We start from the raw sequence: 27,453 nt of genomic DNA, 5'->3' as shown, positions 1-27,453 counted from the left end.
ATCGCCAGAGAGTGTTATTTCTGAAGAAAAAAAAAAATGTAAACATTTCCCCCATGATCACTGCTGACTCCCCTCATTTGAGGTTTATTTTTTTTTATTTTTTATTTTTTTGTGTGTTTTTTGCTTTTTTTTTTGTTTTGTTTTGTTTTTTTGAACTATGAAAACTCAGTTTATTTCTCTGACCCTGTCAGAGAAACTTAAGTTTTCAGTAAATGGCATAGTATGATGTAGTGGTTTAGGCCATTGTAGACACCTAGATACAAGATATATAGTGGTGAGGCTACTGATGTAAAAGGTACAGTGATGTGATTTCTTTCGCACGCATTTCCTTTGCCTGCGTTCTCCAAGAGATTAGTTAGCAGAGACTCCTCTGAAACCATCGTGGTATTTTCCCTTGACACTCACTACGTATTGGGTTTGTTTGTTTGTTTTTCTTTTTTATACTTCAGGTCTTTTTCTTTTGATATAACTCTTGCACCTGATAGTGGGAGATTTGTAGGATCGTGGGAAGGAGACCACCAAATCTCCCCACTCCCTCCCTCGCCCCAAAATAGGCATATCTAGACCTACTGTTATGTACCCACTCAAATAACACTGGAAAGGGTCCAAAGCACTCTCTCTTAGTGGCATTATAGTACAGTTAGATGATGTTAACTAAAAGGATAAGAAAATTTGGACAAGTTAATAGAGTTAAAATTCTGTTGGTACTTTTTTTCTTTTTGTATCTTTTTAAACGCTACCCTCCTCCTTCAGCATGTGTTGTGTATATTCTGCCCTCACATCGCTGCCATGATTTCTTAGGGAAATGTGTATACTGTAAAATAAGCAGATTATAACATGGCGCCAAACAGAATGTCTATCCTCAAAGCATGTGTTTAACTTATTCATCCTCTGCATTAGAAAATAAAAGTGCAGCTTATGTCCAAAAAATACAATTCATACAAAGCAAGGCTGAAAAGTTCCGTACTTGGTGTAACCTTTCCAAGGTTGGTCTTGATTAAATTCGGTCTCTGCTTACCCATTGACTGTAAGGAACTTTTTTGTTTTCGAGTCTTTAGATGGCGGATCATGCTGGAGTAGATGTGTTCTTGCTTGCATAAAGACAGCTGTGCTATGGAGTTTCTTTTTTAATCTCAAAAGTTAACGTGATTCAAGAGAGTGGTTTTGCTAAACAAACTGAAGCACACTTGTCATTACATTAAAAGGTAAGAAAACAATTCGGAGAGACTGCAAGCATCAAGGGCCCAGAATCGCTGTGTGGTGCCACAGGTCAACTCACCCAGTCAGACATATGTACACCGGTGTGAATCTTTAAAATTCTACCCTAGTCTTGGCCTTGCCCCCTCCCAACCCCAGCCCACCCCCCCCCCCAAAAAAAAAAAAAAAAAAAAAAACCAAAAAAACTAAAGGAGAAAAGAAACAAAAGCATCTGCCTCCCTCCAGCAGTCAGAGACGTTCCCAGAGTTGCCTCTGCAAGGGGACAAGTGTTCACTTCGATCTGAGGCTACCATGTGCTTTTTTAAAAACAATATAGGGAGAGGAAAATCAGAATATTGACCAAAGAGCAGTGACCTCCTGCTGTCCCCAAGCCACTTCTGGGGCTTGGTTTCCGTGTGTCCGTCTGTGTCCTGGGAGTCGTCTTGTCCTTCGGGGTCCATCCCTCCCTGGCTGCCGTGGATAGCACCTCACAAGGGGTTGGCCAGCGCCTTTTTCGATCGCTTGATCATGCTGGGGTGGAACTCCGTGTGACGCCGGGCGTGCTTTGTGAGGTGGTCGCTCCTCATGAAGCGCTTCTCACACAGTGGACAGCGGAACTGCTTTTCCCCAGTGTGGGTCCGGTAGTGGCGGGTCAGCTCATCTGAGCGGGAGAACTTTTTAAGGCAGTCTGGCCACGTGCAGGGAAAGGGCCGCTCACCTAAGAGAAGGGAATGGAGACAGGATGCTATTTAGAAATCATGTGGGTGATGACCCCTAAGACTCAAAGGATAAGTCCCGTGTCCACAGTGTTATGGGCTGGATTATATCTCCCCTCCCCAAACGCTTATGTAGAAGTCCAAACCCAAAACTTCAGAATGCTCAGTTTGGTGGCCCAGCCTGTAATCCCAGTGACTAGGGAAGCTCAGGCAAGAGGATTCCAAGTTTGAGGCCAGTCTCAGCAACTTGGCCAGGCCCTAAGCAACTCAGTGAGACCCTGTCTCAAAATAAAAAAATAAAAAGGACTGGGGATGTAGCTCAGTGGTAAAGTGCCCCTGGGTTCAATTCCTGGTACAGAAAAACAAAAAACAAAAAACAAAAAAAAAAAAAAACAAAAAAAACAAAACTCCCCAAAACCCTAATACCTCAGAATATTGACCTCCTTATCTGTGGGTTTCACATCAACAGATTAACCAACCACAGATGAAAAATATTCAGAAAGGAAAAACTGTCTCTGTATTGAACACATACTCTCTTTTGCTCTTGTCATTATTATCTACACATCACACTATAATGACTATTTACATAGCCTTTACATTGAATTAGGTAGTATAAGCCATCTAGAGATGACATAAAATTCATCTCTTAAAAGCTTAAAAGCATTGAGCTGAGTGTGGTGGCACAGGCCTGTAATCCCAGTGACTCGGGAGGCAGAAGCAGAAGGATCAAGAGTTCAAAGACAGCCTCAGCAACTGAGTGAGGTCCTAAGCAACTCAGAAAGACCCTGATTCTAAAGAAAATATCTTAAAAGGGCTGGGGATGAAGTTCAGTGGTTATGGCCCCTGAGTTCAATTCCTGGAACAAAAATAAATAAAGTGCATGGATTATATGCAAATTCAACATTTGCATGTTCTATGACGGACTCCTACATCAGGTGGACGTTAGCATCTGAAAGGGGATTCTGTAACTAATCCCCTGAGGATACCTAGGAATAGTCTTTAAAGTAATGAAGTTTAAATGAAGTCACTGGGATGCTCCTTCATCCATGACTGGTATCCTTATAAGAAAAGATTAGGCCAGCATGGTGGCACACGCTTGTACTAGCTCAGGTGGCTGAGGAAGGAGGATTGCAAGTTCAAATACAGGTTCATCAACTTATTGAGGCCCTAAGCAACTTAGCAGAACCCTGCCCAAAATAAAAAAATAAAGAGGCTGGTGGGGCTGGGGATACAGTTCAGTCGGTAGAGTGCTTGCCTTGCAAGCACAAGGCCCTGGGTTCAATCCCCAGCACCATCCCCCACAACAACAACAAAAAAAAGAGGGCTAGTGGTGTAATTCAGTGGTAAATTGCCCTTGAGTTAAATCCCGAGTAGCCTACCTGCTAATTAAAAAAGAGATTAGATAGGATGCAGTGGCACACACCCATAATCCTAGTCACTCTGAGGTACTGAGGCTGGAGGATTGCATATTCAAAGCCAGTCTCGGCAACTTAGTGATACCCCGTCTCAAAACAAAAAATAAAAGGGCCAGGGATGTGACTCAGTGGTTAAGTACCCCTGGGTTCCATCCCCAGTACCAAAAAAAAAATAAAATACATAAGGACACAGACATATAAAAATTAGGAAAGACCATGTAAATGCAGTTAGAAAATGCCATCTACAGGAAGAGAGGACTCAGAAGAAACCAACACAGCTGCCTTCAGAACTGTGGGACATTCTTAACATCTGTTGTTTAGCCACCCAGTCTGTGACTCTGCCCTAGAAAACTAATATAATGAGTAAAATGCTGAGAATCATCTTCTCTAGACAAATAAGCTTGGTATTTTGTACCCGTTGGAGCCCTCAGAAATTTTTTTTCTGATTTTATTCTATGCAATTGCTGGTTTCATCAGTTTTCTCAGGACTTCAAAGCCTGAGCCCTCTGCTAAATTTCCTGGCATCATAGAGATGGAAGAGGATTGAGGCATCCGATCCAACCAGCCTCACACCTGGAATGATCCTTTCCCCTCAAACTCTCTGGTGCTGTGGATACCCAGTATCAGTCAGTCTTGTGACATGGAGCCCTAATACCTGGCAGGACAGCCTGGTTGTTCTTGAGCATTTCGGTCACAAAGATTTTCTTATTGATGTGAAATTTGCCTTCCTGCAAAGGCCATATTTTAGTCAAACTACAAATAACTTTGCTCCTTCTGCTACGTAATACCCCTTCAGAATCATGTCTTTTTCCAGTCTCATCTCCTTTAGACTTAATGAACCAATTTTTTCCATATAACTAGCATTATAAAACTAATCATATGAGCTACGTGCCATGGTACACACTTGTAATCCCAGCTACTCAGAAGGCTGAGGCAGGAGGAGCGAAAGTTTCAGGCCAGCCTGGGCAACTTAGTGAGAACCCTGTCTCAAAAGATAAAAAGGACTGGAGGTACATAGCTCAGGGATAAAGCACCCCTGGTTTAATACCCAGTACTTCCAAAAAATTTTTAGAAAATAATAATGATCACAGGCATGCAGACAGAGATAAAGGATTCTGGTGCATTTTCACACTGTATTCCCATAGGACATCCCAAAAGGTTGCCCCATTTTATAGATGAGAAAGGGGTGAATACTTGCTCCCTTGAGCAATTAGAAAACAACTGGAAAACATGAACTGACTCTTTCTCCCCAGTGCTGAGCCACCTGCACCTAGCCACTCAACTGTCCTGTCTCTTTGTGGGTCATGAGGACTTGGCACTGTTTCCAGATCTTACCTTATTCTGATTGCTTTCCTTGGAGTCATGCTAGTGTTTCCGTGTCCCACTTAGAATGGAGCTAAGCCCTGCCTGCAAGAGATACTCAGGCTAGCCTGTCCCTCATCCCCTATCAAGGTGATGGCAAGGGGAGGGACTGTGTCCACATCTAGGAGGGACACACAGAAGCAAAAATCCAGAATGAGCACTTGAAGATGAGAGTCTGACTTGCTCATCACATAAGTGGTTGTCATCGCCCTGCTCTGAAGCCGTCTGCCTGCTCTTCACACCTTTCCAAGCACAGCCAAAGCAACTGCTTCATAGACACAGGACACACAGGCTCCTGGTTTCCACAGAACTCTCCAGACATGTCTTTGGTAGGTGTGATGAGTGAATATTTTCTCACTCCTGTCCCAGCCTTCCTGGAAGCCAGAGAGAAATTGCAGAGGCTGGGAGCTGTCCAGCACGGTGCATCTGAGTCATCTGAAAATTATCCCTCCCCCCCCCAATCCCTGCCCGCAGCTTCTCCTAACCCATGCTGATGGGATGTACAAACAACGTTAAAATAAAACCAACAGCAACCAATTCTGTCAACTTTGTGATAATCTCTGAGCAGAGCAATGGTCTGACACTCTGTACAACCTCCATGTGGGAAACCCAGTTCTTGTGGGAAAACCAGTGTGGAAAAACAAATTGGTCGCAGCTGATTGTCTACATGCAGGTTTGGGTATAAATCCTCAGTGAGCTCTGGGCTGACAAGCTGCAACGGCAGCAGTGGATGCTAGGTGCTGCCCAGTGGAGGAGCCTGGGGGTAATGATGCATGAAAATACTCCTGTAGGGGGCCGAGAAGAAATAACGAAAAGGTCCTCACCAAAAAATCCAACAAAGACGTAGAGTGCAAAACTATACTTTTGCAACTTGTGCTGCATTCAAAGCATTTTTATCCACTTCTGTCATCATTTGAGTAAAAAGTAAAATGCAGATTGTAACAACTCAATAAGGTTGACCTTGAGGCAGACAATGTCACGTAGGATTTTTGCCCTTCTCATGCTGCCCAACACTTACGAAATGCTCAAACTTATATACAGTCATCCTTTGGTATCCATGAGGGATTGGTTCCAGGACTCCCTACCACATGGATACCAAAATCCAAGGATGCTCAGTCCCTTTTATAAAATGGAACAATATACTTGAACATCTTATGTACTTTAAATGATCTCCACATTACTTATTATGCCTAATTGCTGTTTAAATAATTGGTACACTGCATTGTTCAGGGTAATAATGACATAGAAAAAAAAGATTTTTTTCTGAATATATTTTTATTTTTTATTTTGTAGTACTGGAGATCAAACCCAGGGCCTCTTGCATATGACCACTGAGCCATATCCTCAATCTCTTTTCTGAATATTTTTATTTGTGTTTGATTGAATCTGCTCATGCAGAACCCATGAACGCAGAGGGTTCTGTGTGCATGTGTATGTGTGTGTGTGTGTGTGTGTGTTACTTAATCTGTACATCCTGCAAGTCACTCATATTGATTAAAACCTGCTCAGAAAGTTACTAGAATAGTGGACAAGACTTCTGGGCTATTCTAGAGTTAGATTGCAGCAAAGTCCTTTCTGACCCCCAAAAAATGTCTGTGAGGAAATATTCTTCTAATACATGCTACATTAAATATATAACAAGGAGACAGAATTTGTAGAGTTATAAGTAGCAAAAAAGCAGACAAAAGAAAACAAAACAAGGTCCCCTCTGCACTGCAGTCTGATGTGGAGGGGAGAGACAGAAGGAGAAGGCAAAGCTTGGTGTTTCCTCACTGCTCGCTGGGACAAAACTGTCAGAAGTGGTTTTCTTGGAGGCTTGGTCATGTGGCTTGGCTTACTCATTGGCATCTGTACTTGCGTCTTTCCACTGAGTCATGAGAGGAAGGGGTTATTTACTCGAGGGAATCTATCTACTGTGGGGAAGATGGACTGAAAGGCTACTCTGCTGTGGGCTAGAATTGGAAAGGAATAAGGCAATCTTGCATTAGGAAGATGGCTTCACAGAAGTGACACTTGGTGGAATGCATCATGAATCCACTGTGGGTACAGGGGACCTTCCAGATCTCATGCTGACAATTGATTACAGATGGTATTTCAAGTGTAATCAGGCCCATTCCTACTGATTCACTTTTAATTTAGTTTACATCCAGTTGTCATTTTGTGATTGTCCTCATTGCTTCTGATGCTGATGCTGTCATTGACCTAGCATCCCCTGCCTCTGAAGTGTTCCAGAGAGAAGAGAGGGGCACCCACAGAGCCCCAAGGAAATCAAGATCCCAGAGCAGCCTGTGTTAGCCTCACAGAACTTGTATAACTTAAATTAACAGTTGCTAAGCATGTAACAAAGATCTGCTTGGAAGTGAGTTGCTAGTGCAAGAGTCCTCAGATCATGTGTGTTCTTTTGGAACCCTTTGGAAAACTACTAAGTGCCTTGGTCAGTGATCGAAACTTGGGGTTAGTACACTACAGCCCACAAGCCAAGACCAAATGGTTGAAAACTATCCGAAGAATATTTCATGGAGGAGAAAGTTATATGAGATAAAAAATTTCATACCCCTACATAAAGTTTTACTGGAAATAGCCGCGCTCAACTAGTTCAACTATTATCTGTGGCTGCTCTCTCAACCACAGCAGTGTTGGGCAGATGTAACTGTATGGCCTGCAAAGCTGAAAATATTTACTCTCTGACCCTTTTCAGAAAGTTGGCTGGCCACTGATCTTGATCAGAAGATTTGGAATTCTACCTGATGTGTTAGTTTTTCATCATTGTGACCAAAATACCTGACATAAACAATTTAATGGAGGGAGAGTTTATTTTGGTTCATGTTTTTAGACCATGGTTGGCTGGCTCTGAGGCAGGAAACATCATGGCAGAGGAAAGTTGATCAGCTCATAGCAGCCAGGAAGGGTAGGAGGGGAGGAGAAACATACCAGGGACAGGATATAGTCCCTAAGGGCATGCCCCCAGTGACCTACTTCCTCCATCAATGCCCTACCTGCATTCTCAGTAGTCCATTTAGCTATCAATGAATTAATCCACTGACGATGTCAAAATCCTCATGCTGCAGTCACTTCTCAAAATTCCCAACTCTGAACATTGCCATATTGGTGACCAAGACTTCCACACATGAGTTTTTGAGGGACAATCCAGATCTGAACCATGACACCTATTGTTGAGTTTGTAAATTCAAATGTCCTCAGGAGTAAGGTACATAATAAAATGAGTACAACACCAGTTGTATTCAATGACAGGTCGGAGTGAAATCCGTGGTCTACTGAAGATTGCCTTCCCCACCTAGGTGTGCAAATTCAACTCTTTATAAAAACACAGCACCAGCCAGGAGTGTGTGTGCAGACTGGACTTTGCTTGAAGACCTACAATTTCTGGTCCTTTATTCCAGTGAAAGGTTTGCAGACGACCCACTATGGGATACATCCCTGCATGTTAGTAAATGGCAGACACATAATAAGGTAACAGAAGAATATGTGGTTTGGGGCTGGGGATATGGCTCAATGGTAGAGCATGTGTGAGGCTCTGGGTTTGATCCCCATCACTGCGCACACATAAGATATGGTTTGCACCAAAGAACATAAAGACATGGGGAGAAGACTGAAGTCTAAATGGGACCCAAGAGGAGGAAAACAGAGGCCTTCAGGATTGTGACTTATCCTTCATCCCACAACCTGGGGGGGAAACCAAGTCATGTCCTCACTTTCTTTCGGCTCAGTGCTAAGGTCCAAAGGAAAATAAATGGCCAACCTTCTTCACACCAAACACATCATATAACAAACAATGATCAAGCAGAGATTCCAGAGATTCTTTAAACCTGTCTTTAGTATTAATGAAAGTTACCATCCTCCTGGGGGGAAAAAACCAGACTTGTACCAGTGCTTTATTTCTGGCCTTCACAGGAAAACATACCCAGAGGCAATGACACAATAAACTCTGCCTTACTGGAGCAGAGCTGTTAATAACAAGTTTCTCTGAGTTCTCATTATTTATACACCACTCCCCACCCCTTTCAGCAACAAGCTAAGCACCTCTCCCTGACAGACTCAGAGCATAAAATAAACTTAATCAAAAAAGCTACTGAGCACGGCACGAAATGTGTGAAAAGACTCTCTGCAGACACAGATGGGGCCCCAGAATTCTCCTGGGCCTAACGTGGGTTAGGAGAGAAGCAGAGTGGGGCCTACTTAGCACAGGGAGAGTTCATTTCTTGAGAGTTTCCTCTCTATCAGTAATTAGCTGATGATGCCCAGAGATGCTCATTCTTCTTTGGAAGGTCCTGAAATGAATGGAGGGGAGTCCTCCATATAAAAGAAAGAGGACAGGCTGCTTGGCAAATGCAGGGCTTGTTCACTGGATACATCCAAGTCTTTGCACAGTCCCCAGAATTCAGCCAGGTTACCACTAAGATCCTAGCCTGGGGTCAGGGAGGCCTTCAATACAGTCTCCTTCCTACCTAGTTCCTCTCATCTTCCCTTCCCAGAGTCCAGGGAAGGGCATAAAAGGGTCTAATGTTAATCAAGGCAGGACCTTTAAAAAAAAAAAAAAAAGTAAACCAATCTGGTAAAAAACAAACAAAAACTAAAAAAAAAAAAAAAGAGAGAAAAGATTAAGGGATTCAGGACTCCTCTTCAGAATACAACTCAGATGGGCAAAATCTTGAGGAAAAAGTTGTGTTAAGTTGTGTTGTTTGTTTGTTTGTGGTGCTGGGGGTGCAGGGCCTCTACCACTCTACTATTGAGCTACATCCCTGCCCTAAATAGTGGTTTCTGACAGCAAAAAAGTACCTATAATTCTCTGGTAAAATGATTATTTGACATTAGAAAATCATGTTGATGTTATTCCCTGTTTTAACAGGCTAATACACACACGCACATGCACACACAATCTTTGCCTTGAAAGATGCAAATATGTTTGATACTATTCAATGTTCATCCCTAATAAAAGATTTTAGGAAAACTGAAGAATAATTCCTTAGCAGGATAAAAATAAAATGCAGATCTGAAACCTTCCTGCTGCAAGGTCAACAGTGAAATAAAGTTAGCATTTTTGCCTGGTGTGGTGGCGTAGGCCTATAATCCCAGCAGTGAGTTCAAAGCCAGCCTCAGCAAAAGCGAGGTGCTAAGCAACTCAGTGAGACCTGTCTCTAAATAAAATACAAAATAGCGCTGCGGTGGGCCTGTTGGTGAGCTGAACTTCTTTTTTGTCCAACATCTTGACAAGCTCCAGTAGCAGGCTTTGCAATTCCACCCAAAGAGGAAAAGAAGATAGATGCTGGAAAAGTCAGTCAAGAAAGACAAGGACCCAGTGAACAAATCTGGGGGCAAAGCCAAAAAGAAGGAATGGTCCAAAGGCAAAGTTCGGGACAAGCTGAACGATCTAGTCTTGTTTGAAAAAGCTACTTATGAGAAACTCTATAAGGAAGTTCCCAGCTATAAGTTTAAAATAACCTCAGCTGTGGTTTCTGAGAGACTAAAGATTCAAGGTTCCCTGGCCAGGGCAGCCCTTCAGTGAAGGACTTATCAAACTGGTTTCAAAGGACATAGCTCAGGTAGTTTATACCATAAATACTAAGGGTGGAGATGTCCCACCTGCTGGTGAAGATGCACGAATAGGTCCAATCAACTGCACATTTGGAAAAATAAAACTTTATTCAATCAAAAAAGAAATAGGACTGAGGATGCGGCTCAGTGGCCAAGTGCCCCTGAGTTCAATCCTCTGTACCCAATAAATAAATAAAACAAATAAATAAAAAGTTAGTATTCTTACTAAATCAAGCTGAAAGAATGAAGGTACACACACACCCTTGTCATTATAATTGAATGTTGTTAAGGAAATGCTACTGAATGAAATTAGATAGTAAGACAAGAAGTTAAATGGTGGGAACGAGGCGGCTCATTAAGTGAGAATTATTTGCAGTTGGCACAACTTCCTTATTTGGGAAATACAAGACAAATTCCTGAAGAATCTCAAATAAATTAAGCACAGCTGGGCGTGGTGGTGAAGCGCCTGTAATCCCAGTGACTCAGGAAGCTGAGGCAGGAGGATCCCAAATTCCAGGTCATCGGGGGCCACTTAGGGAGACCCTGTATCAAAATAAAAACTAAAAAGGGCTGGGGATGAAGCTCAGCAGTTAAAGTCCCTGGGTTCAATCCCCAGTTTAAAAAAAAAAAATTAAAGTGCACACATAGGCATAAATAGACAAAAGAGCAATGGTTTTCTTACATGCTAACCTCCTAAGCATTAATACTCAGAATAAGCCTAACAATAAAAGTTCAGGATCATCGAGAAGAAAGCTATAAAATCTTGATGTGAAAGAAAAAGATGAAAAAATGGAATGTTTCCCATGTTAAGACTCAATGGTGTGAACATAGCAATTCTGTACAAATTCATCTATGAAATTAACACACGCCATAAGAATTTCTTCTTCTTGAACCTGACAAAATTATTTCTGAAGCTCATTTGGAAGAATAAACACACCTAACTTGCCAAGAAAAAATTTAAAAGAACAAATAATAAGTGAGCACTTGCAATAGTACTTATTAAAATGCATTATTAAAGTTGTAATAATTAAGATACTGAGATACCAGCATAGGAAAAGACAAATTAGTGGAACAGAGTAGAGCCTGAAATTAACCTAAGAATCTATAGGGATTTAGCATATGGCAAATGGAGTATTTCAAATCAATGAAGCAAAAAATGTTTAATTCCATGAAGGATGGAGACATAAGGTTAAACAAAAACTATCTGGATCCCTACCTTATACTTCCCACTTAAATGAATTCCAAATGGGCTATTCGTGTAAGTGCAAAAAATAAAACCATAAAGGTAAAAGAAAATATAGGTGAACAATTTTTAGAATCCTGGAATGAAGAGAGACTTTCTAAACATGAAACCAAAATTCTGTTAGAAGGACAGTTTTGAATACATAAAAATGCTAAACTTCTATGTGGCATAAATATATGTTTATTTGCATATATCTATGCAAAAAAAAGGACACTTGAAAATCAAAATGAATAGTCCAATTTTATAAAAGTGGGAAAGAATGCAAATAAGCAATTTACAAGGTAAGAAATACTAATGACCAAGAAATAAATATATAAAAAACTCACACATAATCAAAACATGCCAATTAAGACACCAACGAAATATCTGTGAGGCTGATGAAAATGTCAAAAAGTCCATTCTTACCTACCATTGGGGGAGGCTTGAGGAAACAAGCCCAGTACCACACTGGTGAGACTCATGATTGATCCACAGCCATCTGGCAATATTTTTCTTGGAATTATTTTTGGTAATAATTTTAGAGGGACATGAAAATATAGAGGGATACAATTTTAATGTTCAACAATAAAAAGCTGTTTTAATATATCATTGTGGATCTATATAGTGGAGTAGTATGGACCTGTTTAAAAAAAAAGAAAGAAATTAAATACCAGACTGATAAAATAGAAAGATGTTAGCTATATACTGCTAAGTGAGAAGGTCAGCTGGGTGAGGTGGAACACACCTGTAATTCCAATGACTCGGGAGGTCAGCGCAGGAGAATGGCAAGTTCAAAGCCACTCCCAGCAATTTAGCAAGGCCCTAAGCAACTTAGCAAGACCCTATCACAAAACAAACAAACAAACAAACAAAAGGCTGGGATGTAATGCTCAGTGGTAAAGCATTTCTGGGTTCAATTCCCAGTACAAAAAAAATTTAAAAAGTCATCTGCTGCATGCATGCATGCATGTATGAATCTCTACAGAAAGGAAGAAAATCCTGGGAGAATAGATACAAAATGTGAATGGTGGTTATCTACTAGTGAGGGGATACAGAGACTTTCTGTTATCTTCCCCTACATTCCTGATTTTTAAAATGGTGAGTTCAGATTTCTTTAACTACAAGAAAAAGGTTTCTTTTTTAAAAGTTATTTTAATATCTTTAAAAAGTATCAGTGAGAGTGGTGGTATATATCTGTAATCCCAGCAACTCAGAAGGCTGAGGCAGGAGGATTCCAAGTTTGAGAAGCCAGCCCAGATAATTTAGACATACCCTGTCTCAAAACAAAATTAAAAAGTGGTAGAATGCCCCTGGATGCAATCCCTAGTACTGCAAAAAAAAAAAAAAAAAAAAAAAAAAAAAAAAAAAATACAAATAATAAAGAAAAATAAATAAAAATATATTCTGTGGGGGCAGAGGTATGTGTAAATTTACCTTACATTGAGAAATTACAGGGACATTCCAGGTGTCCAAGACCCAAGAAAGGAAGAGTCAATCTGTTTCCTTCTCAAACAAATTGTTAGAAAGTTAAAAACTTTCTGCACATACATCTGCTTTCTCACTCCTCCTACTCCCCCCCACCTCCTCTTTCCATATGTGTGAAGGAAATGGCCCTCACATGAACAGACAGGAAGCTTCAGAGGTGGAATCACAGCAACAGCCATGGCAGGAATTGCCCAACAAAAAACAGCCCTGGCTAGGAAGAGGAAAAAGGAGAAAGACTGATCAGAGTCCAGGAAAGCATTCCTCAAGAACGAGGTTGCTGGGCACCCAACCCCACACAGCCCCAGACCCCAGCACTCAAACACCCTATGTTCACCTGGCCTCTCTTCCCACTGAGAGGCAACAAAGAATGGGGGGTACAAACGTGACCGGTTGCTTTTTTGCATGCTCTACTACCCTAGTGGGTAGAACCGCTAACATGACAGAAGAGGTGTACAGCCAGCCACCACTCCTTTCTTGCAGAAATAATTTCAGTTGTTAACACTGGATGCAAAAATCAATAATCCCAGTAGCTCAGGAGGCTGAGGCAGGAGGATTGTGAGTTCAAAACACCAGCCTTGGCAACTTAGTGAGACCCTGTCTCTAAATAAACACAAAAGGTGAGGGGGCTCTGGATATGGCTCAGTGGTTAAGTGACCCTGGGTTCAATCCCCGGTACACCCCCCACACACCAAAATAAAGGTCTCCTTTGTCAGAAATATTGTTATCCGTAGATGTTCTGGATGAAAACAAATACCCCAATGCCATCCCGTCCTACTACCATTTGCTCTTGACTGCTCACTGAATCCCCCTAGGGTTTGAACTCCTTTCGTTTCATTTGTCGATTCAGTGGAATCACTATAAGAGCTTGGAAGTAAGGTTTTACTTCCTGATCCTTGTGTGCATGTGTGGAAAGCAGCTGCTGCCCCACTGTATGTTGTGAAATGGGAAAGGGGTGTGTGTCTGTAACAACTGTATGCTGTACTTCCTTCCTGTAGCTCTTTGGTGTCTAGGAAGCAAGCCTGTCTGCCTATTGCTAGTATGACCTCAACCTCAATGGATCTATGAGAAAGCTCAGGCAGGCTGGTGGGCCTCAAATGAAAGATGGCTGACAGGAGATTCTTGACTCAACCCAGCAAGAGCTGTATCTTGGTATCATTGTATGGATCCCATCTCCCAGCTCCCAGGTAGTCACTCCATCGAAAGGGGACACAACTCATACTCTACGGTGCACTGTTTGTTGCTAAATTAGAATGTTTGGTAGCTTACATATATTAAAAGGATTTTTGACTTAACTATATTCCCAATTTATGTTTATTAGCTTGTCATCCCAGCAAATACAGGAGCAGCTGTATAAATACAGAGGTTTCTAAGCAGTGCCCTGAATCCTAAACTCTCCTTTTGACAGGGTTGGGAAGTCCCCTAAGAGTACCACCGTTGCCTGGCTTCTCCAGGCATACCGGGAGCTTGCATAAGCCCCTCTGAGGAAGCCCACCTACACATGGTGCCTGACAAGTCGGACAGTTGTGGCTCGAAAGGGTTGTATCTCAGTGCATGCCTTTAAGATTTCTACCCTTCCCCAAATTAAGGTGGGAAGGACTGTGTTCCTAAGCCCAAAGCTCGCTTGGAAAAACACCGCTAGAAGAGGGCTGCCTCACAGTGTCCGCTGAAGAGCAAAGGATGGCATGCCACATGGATGGCCCTCGCACGATGACAAAACAACAAGAGCCTCCTGCCAGCTGAATAACAGAGCACACAAGAAAGAAAGGCAAAGGACCCCAAATCAGAGCAAGAACCCTGATTTTGTAAACTTTAACCCAAAAGAGAATAAAGTTTATCAGAAGTAACTATGAGACCCTGAATTGCTAAGATAACATTTTTTCCTGACAAAAATAGACTGGAGTCTGGTTGTCCCGTAGTGCATGCCTATAATCTCAGTGATATGGGAGGCTGAGTCAGGAGGATCACAAGTTCAAAGCCAGCCTGGGCAACTTAAACCCTGTCTTAAAATAAAAATTTTGAAAGGATATGAAAAATGGTGGAACAAGACAGACATCACTACCCAATGTACACGTATGATTACACGAATGGTATGAATCTATATAGTGCACCATCAAAGAAATGAAAATTTGTACCCCATTTGTGTACAATGAATCAAAATGCAGTCTGTGGGGAGAAAAAAAAATAACAGAATGAATCAAAAACTATTACCCTAGGTAAATGTATGATTACACAAACCGTATGCCTCTACTTCATGTGCAGAGAAACAAGATGTATCCCATTTGTTTACAATAAAAATGAATTTTAAAAAATGCAGTCTGTAAAAATAAAAAAAATTAAAAAGAAAATTTAAAAAATAAAAATTTTAAAGGGAGCAGGGCTGGGGATGCAGCTCTGAGGTAGAGCATTTTTGGATTCTATCCCCAATACCAAGAAAGAAAAGAAATGAAGACTGGGGCCTAATTAGTAGATGCCTAGTCTTCCTGACAAGAGGCACATAAAGACTCACAGTGACAAGCAATGCTATTTGAGCAAGTGTTTGCAACGCTCCCCTCTGGGGCTCTGCTCACTGCTAGAACCAGGGTACAGCTGCGATGACCATAATTCCTACTCACAGGCCACATGGACTGCTATCCATTACGGTTTTCCAAACTTTAACCCCTGGATTCCTGGGATGAAGTGGACCACTAAATTCTCATGGTTTGGTGTGTTTATCACCAAAGACCACCAAGAAGTGCAGGCCTGAGCTGTCCAACCATCCTGAGATCTCAGAGGAATCCTCCTTGGGAAGGCGTTTCTGGGTGGTATCTTGAAATTTGGGAACATACAGGAATTGAGAATAAATGACTCAAGGGAAACAGCCCATGTTCTCTCCTGCTGGGAAGTCCCGATGAGCCAGGTCCTGCTCACAGAGGAGCATTTTGTGGCTGGTCATGGGTATGATTTGCAACATGAACTAGGGAAAGCCAGCTGTTTGGTTGTCATCCGGCTTACTTCCATTAAAACGATAATGGTATAAAGCTACAGTAGAATTATAGTAGCCCTGGGATTTAAGTCAAATTTATGTGGGCTTTTTTTTTTTTTAGTTATTTTTGAGCTCTCCTTTTTGTTTCTTGTGATTTCTTAGGGTGTTTTTGTGTAGTATTGTGCATACTGAATAGCCTTCTGGATCTCAGTGGGAACCGCTACATAAACAGTTCATCTTTGCACAGACTAGGCCTTTATTAGCACATAGGGTAATAAATGTTCCTGTAAACATGATTCATTTCTCTGAGCATTAAATGGACAGTCTTGAGTTAGGATCAAGTGACTGGCTCTGAAGATTACACTATTATTTGAAAATAATGCAGTTACTTCTTGCTTTGTTTCCTTTTTCATTCTTTTTTACCTTTTTTGTCTTTTTTTCTTTTTTTTCCTCTAAGATCATGCTGTCATATTTGTTCCATGTGAGGCTTTAGAGCTAGCTTCAAGATCATCTATCTTCTCAAAAAGGCCTGTAAGTACGAATTGGCACAAACATGTCCAAATAATCTATTTTCTGTACAAACCTGTTGTCTGTACATTAATGGCCTTTTAGGTTGAACTCCAGAGATAAGAGGAAAAGATGTTGTCATACCGTTTTGTCTCCCATTTAGTCAAATTGTTCTTTGGAACATCTGCTTGTGAGTCTAATTGAGCTAGTAGAGGAACTAGGTGTTAGTTTTGCCTGTCTTGAATTTATTCCCTTTTGGGTAATAAACAACAACACACTCTGAAGTTCCTTTTTCAACTACTCCTTCCCCACTGGAGCCCATGTAATTCCTGGAGGTGATCACACTCTTCCAGACCCAAGAGGTTGGATGAGCCCCAGTTAGACCACAGGAATTGATCTCAGGGATGGACATACATTTGAGTTTATCCATGGAGCTTAAGGCCAGGGACTTTTGCTAGAATCATGGGGAATGGGAAATTTCCTTTCCATGGGATTTGCTGAATTGGCAGGATGTGAGTCTGGCATTGCAGGCAGCCATCCTAACACTTTTTGGAGACAGCCTGCCCATGAATGAAGCCAGAGCAAAAGACAATAAGGCTGAGTCCCAGACACTGAGCACCTGTATGTATCTAGAAAACCTGAAACTCTAGTTACCCCAGATGTGTCTCTAACATGAACCAATAAAGTTCTGTTTTTTACTAAGCCAGTCCAGGTTTGGATAGCATGCAACCAAAGAATTCTGACTAATATAGTATTGGATCTAAAACTGAGTTCTTTTTCAATTGAAAGGAAACAGCTTGTGGATAACTATGGAAAATACAAGGTAGGTGTGATCAGTGTCCAAGATGTCTGCCAAAACTCCTAGCCAAGGTTCGTGATTACCAGATAAAAACCAGAGTTAGAACAGGAGTGGACAGCTGAAAACGGATGGCTTTGGGGGAGCCGAATCTAAGAGTTAAACACAGAGTCTCTTCCCACTACCAGAAACCCAAGTGGTTCAAGTCAACAGCTATTCATTTACAACTCCAAGCACCTATAAACATACTAGGAAAATTCCACTGTAACCTTGGATCGGGTTAACTACTCTGATTTCTCCTATGAAATAAGAATAACAGTACCTTTCTATTGCAGGATTGCCATGAATGAAATCATTCAGCTTGGAACCAAGCATATAATATATATTTGATGTGTTATTGCTGCTATTGACAAAATTCACAGTGACTGCTATCAGCATTTAGCACAGCTTTCTGCATAACAGTCCCTCAATATTATTTAAAGGAATGATTCATCTAGAATTCTAAACAAAAATTCTAAGAATCTTTAGCTGGGAATGGTGAGTGGCATGGGCCTGTAATCCCAGCTACTCAGGAGACTGAGGCAGAAGGATCACAAGTTCCAGGCCAGTCTGGGTAATTTAGCAAGACATTATCTCAAAATAAAAGAATGAAAAGGGTTGGGAATATAGTTCAGTTTTAGGATGCCCTGGGTTCAATCCCCAGTGCTACAAAAAACAAACAAAAAAACTCCTTCCAGTTCTAAAAGGTCTGCTACCTGCAGGAAGTCCTGCTCACTGGTTCCACTTTTGTTCAAGTCAGACCCTCCTGTAGGCATGCACTTCTACTAGGATGAAGGCTTAGCTCCAGAAACAAATTTAAACTTCAATGAACACAAAACATCACTGCCTATATTTCAAAACCTCGTCATTAATTTTGTATGGCTTAAAATTCTTTTTATTTTAATCTATTGAAATAATGTCCTCACTCTTTTGAAAGACTCAATCTGGTCAGTAAGGGATGAATTCCAATTCTCCTGTTCAAATTTGTGAACATAATCATTTCACTAAAAAAATAAATAAATAAATTCAGGGGCTGGAGATGTAACTCAGTGGTGCAGTACTGGCCTAGCATCTGCAAAGCCTTGGGTTTGATCCCTTGCACTGCAAAAAATAAAAATAGGCTGAGCGTGGTGGCCCATGCCAGTAATCCCAAGTGGCTCAGGAGGCTTAGGCAGGAGCATGGCAAGTTCAAAGCCCGCCTCAGCAACTTAGCGAGGCCCTAAGCAACTTAGCAAGAACTTGTCTCAAAATAAAACACAAAAGGACTGGGGATGTGGCTCAGTAGTTAAATGTCCCTGGGGTTCAATCCCTGGTAAAAATTAATTAAAATTAATATTCAAAGATCTAGCAGCTCTGGAGTTAGATGGTCAACTAACTGGTTCTTGCAGCTCTGGAACCATTAGGTCTAGATTCTCAGTTCTTATCTCAGTATTCCTCAGTCTAGTAGAGTTCACGATAAACTGAGATAAAAAGGGAAAGCCCACAGGACATCATCATTAACACAGGCATTAAGGACAAATGGAAATGGGAGACCCTACAAATGAAAAAATGGATGCCTTTCACTCCCTTAGTGGGGACCTCATACTAATGAATAATGTTAATCTTATATTTGCTGAGGGGACTGCTTGTCGACCCGACAAGAGAAATGTTTACTCTTGGCCTCAATGCACAACAAAGGTATTAAAGTTTCAGGAGGATTCCAGGAAGGGAATAGGAACCCTCCCACAGCTATGCCCTGGGCTGTTCCGGGAGTGGTGCTCCACAATAGAAGGGCAGAGGCCACAGGCTGACTCCACCTCTGCCCTTTTACTTGGTTAATTCCTCGAATCAGCCCTTTAAACCCAAGTTCCAAAAAAAAAAAAAAAAAAAAAGTTAAGCACAGATTGAAATCCTCAGGAGAACCTGAGGAGAAGGAATTCAAAATGAAGGAAGAACTGAACATCCAGAGAACTAAGTTTGAAATAGAGGTTTTAGCATTTTCTGCTGAAAAACCCTTCAGGGTACCTGGTACCCTCAAGGACTGCCCAGAAAGGTGGCCCCGGTAGATTACGCAATAGGTCCAGAGTCACGTGCTAGTGAAGGCAGACAGGCAGGCAGTTTCTGAGTTCTGGCAGAATGCTTCCAAAGCCTTCCAAGTCCCCCAAAATATTTAAACAGAACACTCCCCACGTCTCTGAGAAGATGGCACATGCTTTTTTACAGACAAAATGATGGATGAGATGACCTCTCAAGGTCACTTTCAACCTCTGAGTTCTATTCTTTCAATACTAACGACTGCTGCCACCAAGTGCTCTGGGCCAGGCCTAGGCCTGTCACTAACTTCCAACACAAAGTGGGGTGGAGGGAAAGCCAGGATTCCTCCAAGACCACTGACAGAGGACCTCGCTTTTTTTTTTTTTTTTAACCATCTGGGGTTATTTCCCCCCCACTTCTTTTTCTTCTCCTCCTTCTTCCTTTACCCCTCCTTTTTGTGTGTGCTGCATAGAAACAGAAAGTGCCTTTGTACCAATTACTAGGCACTAATTCAGTGGGCGCTGGGTTTGCTGGAGAAACATTGGAAAAAGGTGGGTGGGTCGGATGTGGGGGAGGTTGTCAGCAGTGAAGGCTCTGCACGCTGCAAGCTATTCCCCAGGCTGAGAACTGCCAAAGGGAGATGGGGGGATCAGATTTAGAAGTCAAGACTAACAACGAACACAGTAAAGCCATTAAAAAAAAAAAAATCAAGAATGCTAATGATCACAAGGCATTGAGAAATCAAACTGATGGGCTTCCAATCAGATTGTAACATGCTGTCTTAGGGACTCCTGAAAGTGAGTACTGGGAAATCATCCGCCCACTTCTCTTCTCAATGAACTTATTAGGGAAGACCATTGTCAGCCACTTTCCCAATATGTCACATGATGTTTCTCCCTGGGAAGTTCAATCTGGGAATTTCCCACAGACGTTTGCAGAATGACTAGTTCTTGGGATAAACGGCAACAGTTGAGACAAGAATATAAATCTGATCCTTATGTTCAGAATCCAGAATTCATTTTCCCCAGGTTACAGCTTTGTGTCTGAAGGTAATAGGGTGTTGACCATCCAAACAGCACTGTTTACTCTAACACCTCCCCCTCCCACCCAGGGCCCCACTTACACCCCTCCCCTCTCTTCTCACCACCCACAGAAGATTTGAGAGGAAAATCACAGAGACGATGTGTGTACTCTGTAATTTTACTCCACTTGTGTTTTCCTGTTGTCAAACAGTAATCCTGCCAGCCTCAGAGTGACTCCTCTGAGGCATCTTCACCCTGTCACCGCTAGGGCAGATAGATGGAGGATGATGGGGGACAGGTGAGAAATGAGGGAAGGACAGCAACTGGTCCTTTCCCCCTTTCAGGACCAGGAATAAGAGCAATCCCGGCCCCCCATCCTCATGGGGTGACTATGGCCATGGGCTGAGTCATCCTTCCCTGGATTCATGGGAGTCTTCACCTTTGGTTTGACACAGAAGCAAACCCACAGGAACCATGCCTGCTTAGAAACCTTTTCTGTCTGCAGAGGCCATCTACATTCACCCCCCTTTGCTCCATTCTCCAAGGCAGATCGTTCTTTCTCCCTAACAGGATACTTACAAGTGTGTTTATATTCTATTATTGGGGGTAGGGTGGGGTGACATTGCCCCTGAGGGCTTTGGAAGGTGAAAGAAAGAAAAAAAAAAAAAAAAAAAAACTAAGTTTTTGCAATAATTTGTGGCTTTCTAAAAGGTCACAGTCCATAAACAGCTCTACAATGTGACTGTGGTATTAAAATATCATGGTGGAGGTATGGGCAATCATTTATTAAAAAGTCTAATCTCATTAGGGGAGAATGGAAAAAAGGTAGAGAAGCATTTACCTGTGTAAGTTTCCCTCAGGTTTAGTGGTTACAAAATGCCACTCTCTAAATCAGTCTGGGGAGTCCTGTGGAAAGAACAGGGCAGAGAGGATGCCTCTTTAAGGACCAGGGTACAGGGCCTTGGTTCCACTCAGGAAGAGAAGAGAAAGTGGCAAAGACCAGGCAGGTGCTGCTTTGTGGGCAGGTAAGATCCCTTAGTCAGGGCCTGGGGTCAGAATAGCAGCTTTTGGTCCCTGAAGCCCTGCCCCTTGGGGAAAGGAGATGGGTCCCCCTCGCCCCTCTGACACTAGACTCAAGCAAATAGTTGACTCCAAAGCTAGGGAGAAGAGTTCAAGAGGCTCAGAACAACCTGGCACCTGTGTTAACAAACTTTTCACCTGAGTTAAGAGTGGGCCAGTAGTGGACACTCCTAGAGGAGCTGAAAAATCCATTTCTGGTACTGGAGAAGGACTTCTGCTGCGGAGGCTATGTAGGTCCCTTCTACCAGGTGGTCTAAGTGTCCCAGGAAAATGTTCCAATAGGCTAAGGAGCAGCACAGGCAGCCAGTTGGGGTTGCTGTGGCTCTTGCCACTCCTTGTTGTATAGATGTTTCCTTTTGCTTTATTAAAAAAGATGTTGCGGGGCTGGGGAGATATCTCAGCTGGTAGAGTGCTTGCCTCCCACAAGGCCCTGAGTTCGATCCCCAGTATCGCAAAAAAAAAAAAAAGAAAAGATGTTGGTTTTTATTTATTTATTTTTTATAGAACTGGGCTGGGATGGTTGGTGTTTGGGACTGATTTTCAGACTTCCATCACCTGTGTCATCAGCTCGACCTATTGTTACCTATGGACGACAGCTGACTTACCCCCCAAAAAGAGTAAAATAAAATACTCTTAGACACGAAAACAAGGTCTAAGGTTTCTGTGGATTGTTATCAACCCAGTGTGACTCTGTATCAGCCTGTTCTGATGACTTCAGATCTGGAATTAGGATGTAGTTGTTTCCTTCTCCGAAGGATACACCTCCACCCCACCCCAAATATGCAATGCCTTGTGCAATGTATCCACAAAGTCAGGAGACTTAGGATAAGCTCAATGCTACATTTTCAAATAACAGCAGAATGACCTGATACATTTTGGTCTGCTACCAGAGTCTAAAAAGCCTGAGAACAGAACAGAGTGTATTTGCTGCACCTTTTTTTCCTTCCGGATAACAATGGATCCATTATTGAAACTTTAGGTTTATCACCTGGATAGATATATCTGGTCTAGAACCTGAGGGAAATCAAATTGAACAAATTATTTGAAAATGTAAACTAACATGTGCCAGGAGAAATGGAGCACACCTGTAATCCCAGGAACTCTGGAGACTGAGGAGGAGGACCACAAGTTCGAGGCCAGTCTCAGTAATTTAGTGAAATCCTACCTCAAAATTAAAAAAATAAAAATGGCTGGGTATGTAGCTTAATGGTTAAAGTACACCAGGTTCAATCCCCAGTACCGAAAAAAAAAAAAAAAAAGTTATCCTGTGTCCTGACTTTGAGGACATGTTCTATATTACACACAAACTATAATATTTAGCATTGCTCAAGGGTGTGGAGTCTTAGTAAGTGCTTTATGTATTTATTTTTGCAATGTCAGGGATCAAATCCACGGCCTCACACATGCTAGGCAAGTGTTCTACCATTGAGCTATACCCCAAACACTTCTACGTGCTTTATATACGTTAACTTTGCACAAGAACCTATGAGTTTAGAATACTATACCTATCTGTGGATTAAGAAATGGAGGCTCAAAAAAAAAAAAAAAAAAGAAATGGAGACTCAAAGTAGAGGTTGTAAACAAAAATGGCAACAGAGACCATCTTAATGATTAAAATAAGAGGCACTGGCCCACACAAGAAATGATTAGTTCAAACTGATTGTTGCCAGACAGGAATTCAGGTGCCATATTGCCAGATTTTAAAATTTTTCCACAGAAGCCAGATTTCTATATTTGTGCTGAAGTTCTGATTTTTAGGTGTTGTAACTAATTAATTTTTTTATATACTCTATACTGGCCAGGCCAAACAAATGCACAAGCAAATTCAGTCACAAACCTCTAGTTTGAAAACTCCAAGTCAATGCAATTTGCTCAGGGTCTTACAACTAGGAAACAGGACACGTCACAACCCAGGTTCAGTTAGCCTCAACTTTCCTTTCTCTCGGGACACTATGTAAAGAAGCTACACAATAATTGAAAACTTGTTGAATAAATTCAACTTCTAAGGCTGCTGCTGGTCTACTATGGAAGCAGCAGCTCTTTGAGGCTCTATAAGGAAGTGAGCAAGCAGAGGGATTCTCAAGGGAATGTTGAGCAGTACTGAGCAAGGGGGTGTGGCTGGGATTTTAGCTCTTAAATCTTCACAGAAGGCAGACATTTTAAATGCTATCTCTGTCCACTCTCTGGATTTAACTACCAGAAGAAAGAAAACCAGGAAGCTCTTTACCCCACCCAAAAGAAGATTTAATTTGAAGCTGTTATCTGAAACTTCCAAATGCATGAAACCTCCTACAAGTCTCTTAAGAGTATCCTTAATATACAAGTCCTGCTTCTGGCAATATTTAGAGACTGGGGTTTTTGTCCAACCATGTGCTGGGATATCAGACCCACCCCCCACCTTCACCCCAGACAAATAAGACATCAGCAATCACCATATCACTAGTTTTAAAAGACTGTAGCACTTAAAATGGGATGAACACTTCCCTTCATTTCCCTCTCTGGACTGTGTAAAAGGTTCTCCTGAAAACAGCTGAGCCGACTTGCCTTATGGAGAATTAAAGAGCAGCACGCATGCACGCACACATAAGCAGCCATTTCTATAAATGCCTAAGAAAAGCACTCAGCCGAATGGCCCAGAACCCTGGAAATCCTATTCCTGAGTCTGACCAACTCTGTAGCTCACAGAGGCATTGCGGGCCTCTGAAGCTGCACAACTGGGCTGCTCCCTGAAGGAGAAAATGTCTTTGCTCAAGGTGGCAGTGGGTGTCTATGTGAACAACTGAACTCCGGGAACATGGCTGACATGGCCAGGCCCGCCCAACAGCTGCGGTGAGTAACACCCTGGTTGATACACCCCTACTTCACCCCCAGAGCCACGCTAAAGGTCACAACCCCCAATGCTGGCACGTGCCTTTCAACCTTACAGATAGAAACTTTAAAAGGTGCTGTTTTATGGCAACCTAGATGCTGACCCTAAACAGAACCTGATCTTGCATTAGCCATGGAAGAAATTCGGATTTATTCCTGTGCCAGCAGCCACCTCCACAAGAATCCCTTTAGAAATAAACTGAGAGGCAGTCACACAGCCTTTCTCTTAAGAAGCAAAAGCAAAGCAAAACGGAAAATCCCAACAAAGTATCATTTTGAAACCAAAGGCCCAGGGTCTGTCCTTCAAAGTATCAAACCGTTACACCAAAAAGCTACCTTCCCAAGCAACTCCAACAACCTCTTAAACATGGCGTCTATAGGGCACAGGGAAAAGCTGTTGAGAGGACCAACCCACCCCCACACACCTTATCAGAACAGCAGTTATAAAAGAATCTTTCTAAAGATGGTCAGACAGTATGTCCAAATGTGAATGCTTTCCAACTTTTTCAGTGCATGTTAAATAGAACCAACAGAACTGGCTAACCAAGGTCCCCAGAAGTCTCCAAAGCCCATCTTATACAGCAGATGTCTTTGCAGTCACATTCATTTGTCCAGCCTTGCTGCTTGTTCTCCCTGGGGTCGACCTGGCAGCCTCCAAAGCCGCCCAACATTCACTACCTTGACCTCCAGCAAGGACCACACCTCCACACAAACCGCTGTACTCAGGGGTGGAAGGCCGACTCAAGTCACAAGGGGGAAAAAAAAATCAGCTCTGTAATTTTGCTCACTGAGAGGGCTAACTAGTGATGAAGTTAACCCACCAACCACTACTTGATCAAACTCCTCTGCTGCCTGAAGCAGTGTCATTTTAAACCTCTCAGGGGACTCTAGGCCAAATTTAAAACCACCTTGGCGAACCCTGAAAAGTAGCAGGCATTCAGCTAAATGAGTCCTTAGTCATCCTTAAACGGCTTGATGTAAAAATGTGCACCTTCCCCCCACGTTTCGACCACTTCGCTGCAACCCCACAACGGAATGAAATAAAAGATACGCCATCTGACTTTCCCACCACCAGCATCTTCACAGCTGGGGTGGCCCCACCATGGCCGGGTGCGGAGTCCCGGGGGCGGGGCGGGCCAGGGGCGGGGCGGGCCCCGCTCCTCGCCAAACCACGCACAGCATTCTCCCTTTCCGCCAGTTTAAGGCTCTCGGTGGCTTCTAGACACCGGGGACAATTAAGGAGAGAGTGAGCTTTCCGTCTCGGTGCGATTATATTAGTAAAGAGTTAAACAGCATCGTATCCAAAATGTTTGCACCCTCTAAGCCGAGTGCGGTGTCCTGCACCCTAGGAACGCTGCCCGGCCAAAGGTTAACCCCAGAGCGCGGGGGAAGGACGACGCTGCTAACCTGTATGCACTCTGTAATGGGCTTTGAGATGGGAGGATTTTCCATAGACTTTCCCACAGCCACTGTAGGGGCACTTGTGCCTCTTTTCGGAGGCGTGTTTCCCTTTCGCAGCCACTCCAGGGTGGAGGAGGGAGAGCGGGCTGGGCGCGCTGCCAGGATCCTGTCTCTCCTCCGGGCTGTGGGAAGGACTCGACCCAGATTCGGTGGTCACGTCGCTGTCGGATCCCATATCCTCATCAGGACTCTCCAGACTGTCGCTGCACACCGATGGGGTCTGGATGGGTCGGTACTTGTTCAGGTCCAACAAGCTCTTGGCAATGGTGACCAGCGTACAGTAATCCTTCCAGGTGTCCCCCGGGTCACCGTGCTCCTTGGTCACCTCGCGCTCAGGTAGTCGCAGCCGCTCGGTTTCCGGAGCGCCCCCATGCTCCGGCACCGCAGCGCGGTTCGAGATGGAAACCAGACACTGGGCAGCCACAAAGTCCATGTAGGCGGCCGCGGACATGGTGCGGGCGACAACAGCCTCGGAGGCGCGGTCAAAGTTGGCGGTGGCTGCGGAGGTTCGGCTCTGGCTGCCCTGGCCTCGGACGACTAGCGCGGCGCGGCGCGGCGCGGCGGCCAAGGGGGCGGGGGCGCGGGGCGCTTCCGACTCGCTAGAGCGCCGAGGCGACCTCAGCCCCTCATCTTTACGTAACCGGCAGCGCCTCCGCACGCAGCATCCACGGCCCGGGGCTCCGCCGCGCCGCTGCCTCTCGACGCTGTCCCTGCCCTGCTCTGGGCGCGATCCCCACGACAGGCGCGTCGGCCCCTCTAAGCCGGCTCCCTTGGAAAGATGCCACACGTGGCGGTCGCAAGTTTATTCGACTGAAAACGCCCCCGAGGCGCTGGGAGAGGAAATTGCAAGAGAAGTACACGCCCTCGGCCGCCTCACCGTCGAGCCAAAGCCCCTAGACTTTCACCCGACCACCCGGACGCAGGTGGCAAGGAGCAGGCGGAGCGAAAGGTCTAAGACACACTTTTCCCCCAGTCCACTGACGGCTTCTGAGCCCCAGCTCCTGCCGGTCCGCACCGTTCCGGCATTCTCTCGCTCAGTAACAATTTCGCAGAATCCCATCACGTCACAATCCAAACCCCCTCCAATTGGCCAGCGGGGAGGGTGATTCAACTCTGTTTACTTTCTCCCCCTGCCAGTCAGAACGGCCTTTCGGTGGAGAGGTGCGTCTAGAACTGAGGCGTGCGGCCAATCCGACTGTTCCGTTCTGCTGCCTCGTGCTACCCCTACAGTCTCGAACGCTGACATTTAAAAGGGTAACGGCCGGGAGGCAGCAAAGACGCGGCCGCTCATCCTTGGCGTGCTACTGGGTCCGACCGCCGGCCCAGGCCACCTAGCTTACATGCCAGCTTGCAAAGCTTCGGGACACATCCTCCCCAGTCAGTTGCACTCGTCCTGTGACAAAAGATAACTTCGGTTTTGGTTTTCCAGCCCGCAAACAGTTAAGTGACTTCCTGCAAACGCTACAGTCCCAGCAACCAGCCTTCCAATCAAAAGTAAGTTGGTTGATGTCACTGGCATTCGCTCAGCCAATCAGAAGGACGTTCCGAAAGCAAGCGCTCGACACTTGTAAACGCGCAGAGCTGTAGTGAAACTGGACACATCTTTGTATTTTGTGCTCCTGGTAGTGAAATTGAGCTATGGATGGGAGGACAAGAGTGATGAGTAAATGCAGTGTGGATCTAATTTTTTTTTTTAAGTCGTCAATATGTCCGGACAAATTGTCCAAGAATAAACACAAATGAGAAAGCATCAAT

At 43.5% G+C, this 27,453-nt stretch overlaps 2 protein-coding genes and 1 pseudogene across 4 annotated transcripts in view; 2 read left to right on the top strand and 1 right to left on the bottom strand.

The window, feature by feature from the left end:
* Positions 1–83: 83 nt before the first annotated feature.
* KLF9 (KLF transcription factor 9) lies at positions 84–26,149 on the bottom strand (the record flags this gene model as incomplete). Its single annotated transcript, XM_079112048.1, has 2 exons — positions 84–1,915; positions 25,645–26,149. 2 exons carry the CDS (start codon positions 26,147–26,149, stop codon positions 1,686–1,688), a joined length of 735 nt encoding a protein of 244 aa, XP_078968174.1. The 3' UTR covers positions 84–1,685.
* Positions 8,116–11,274, top strand: LOC306644867 (small ribosomal subunit protein eS25-like; annotated as a pseudogene). The gene is made up of 2 exons: positions 8,116–8,134; positions 9,924–11,274. The product of its transcript is annotated as a small ribosomal subunit protein eS25-like (transcript).
* Positions 26,145–27,453, top strand: part of LOC306644775 (uncharacterized protein) — an 88,974-nt gene continuing 87,665 nt past the window's right edge. For both annotated transcript variants that reach the window (XM_079112049.1, XM_079112050.1), the window contains exon 1: positions 26,145–27,192. In XM_079112049.1, the coding sequence (XP_078968175.1) occupies positions 26,148–26,804 (657 nt within the window). In that variant the 5' untranslated portion in view covers positions 26,145–26,147 and the 3' untranslated portion in view covers positions 26,805–27,192. The remainder of the gene's footprint in view (positions 27,193–27,453) is intronic.

This window comes from Sciurus vulgaris (assembly GCF_902686455.1).
Source record: "Sciurus vulgaris genome assembly, chromosome: 15".
Lineage (NCBI taxonomy): Eukaryota > Metazoa > Chordata > Mammalia > Rodentia > Sciuridae > Sciurus > Sciurus vulgaris.
Note: the sequence above shows the minus strand (reverse complement) of the source record. Positions and strands in the feature narration are given on the sequence as shown.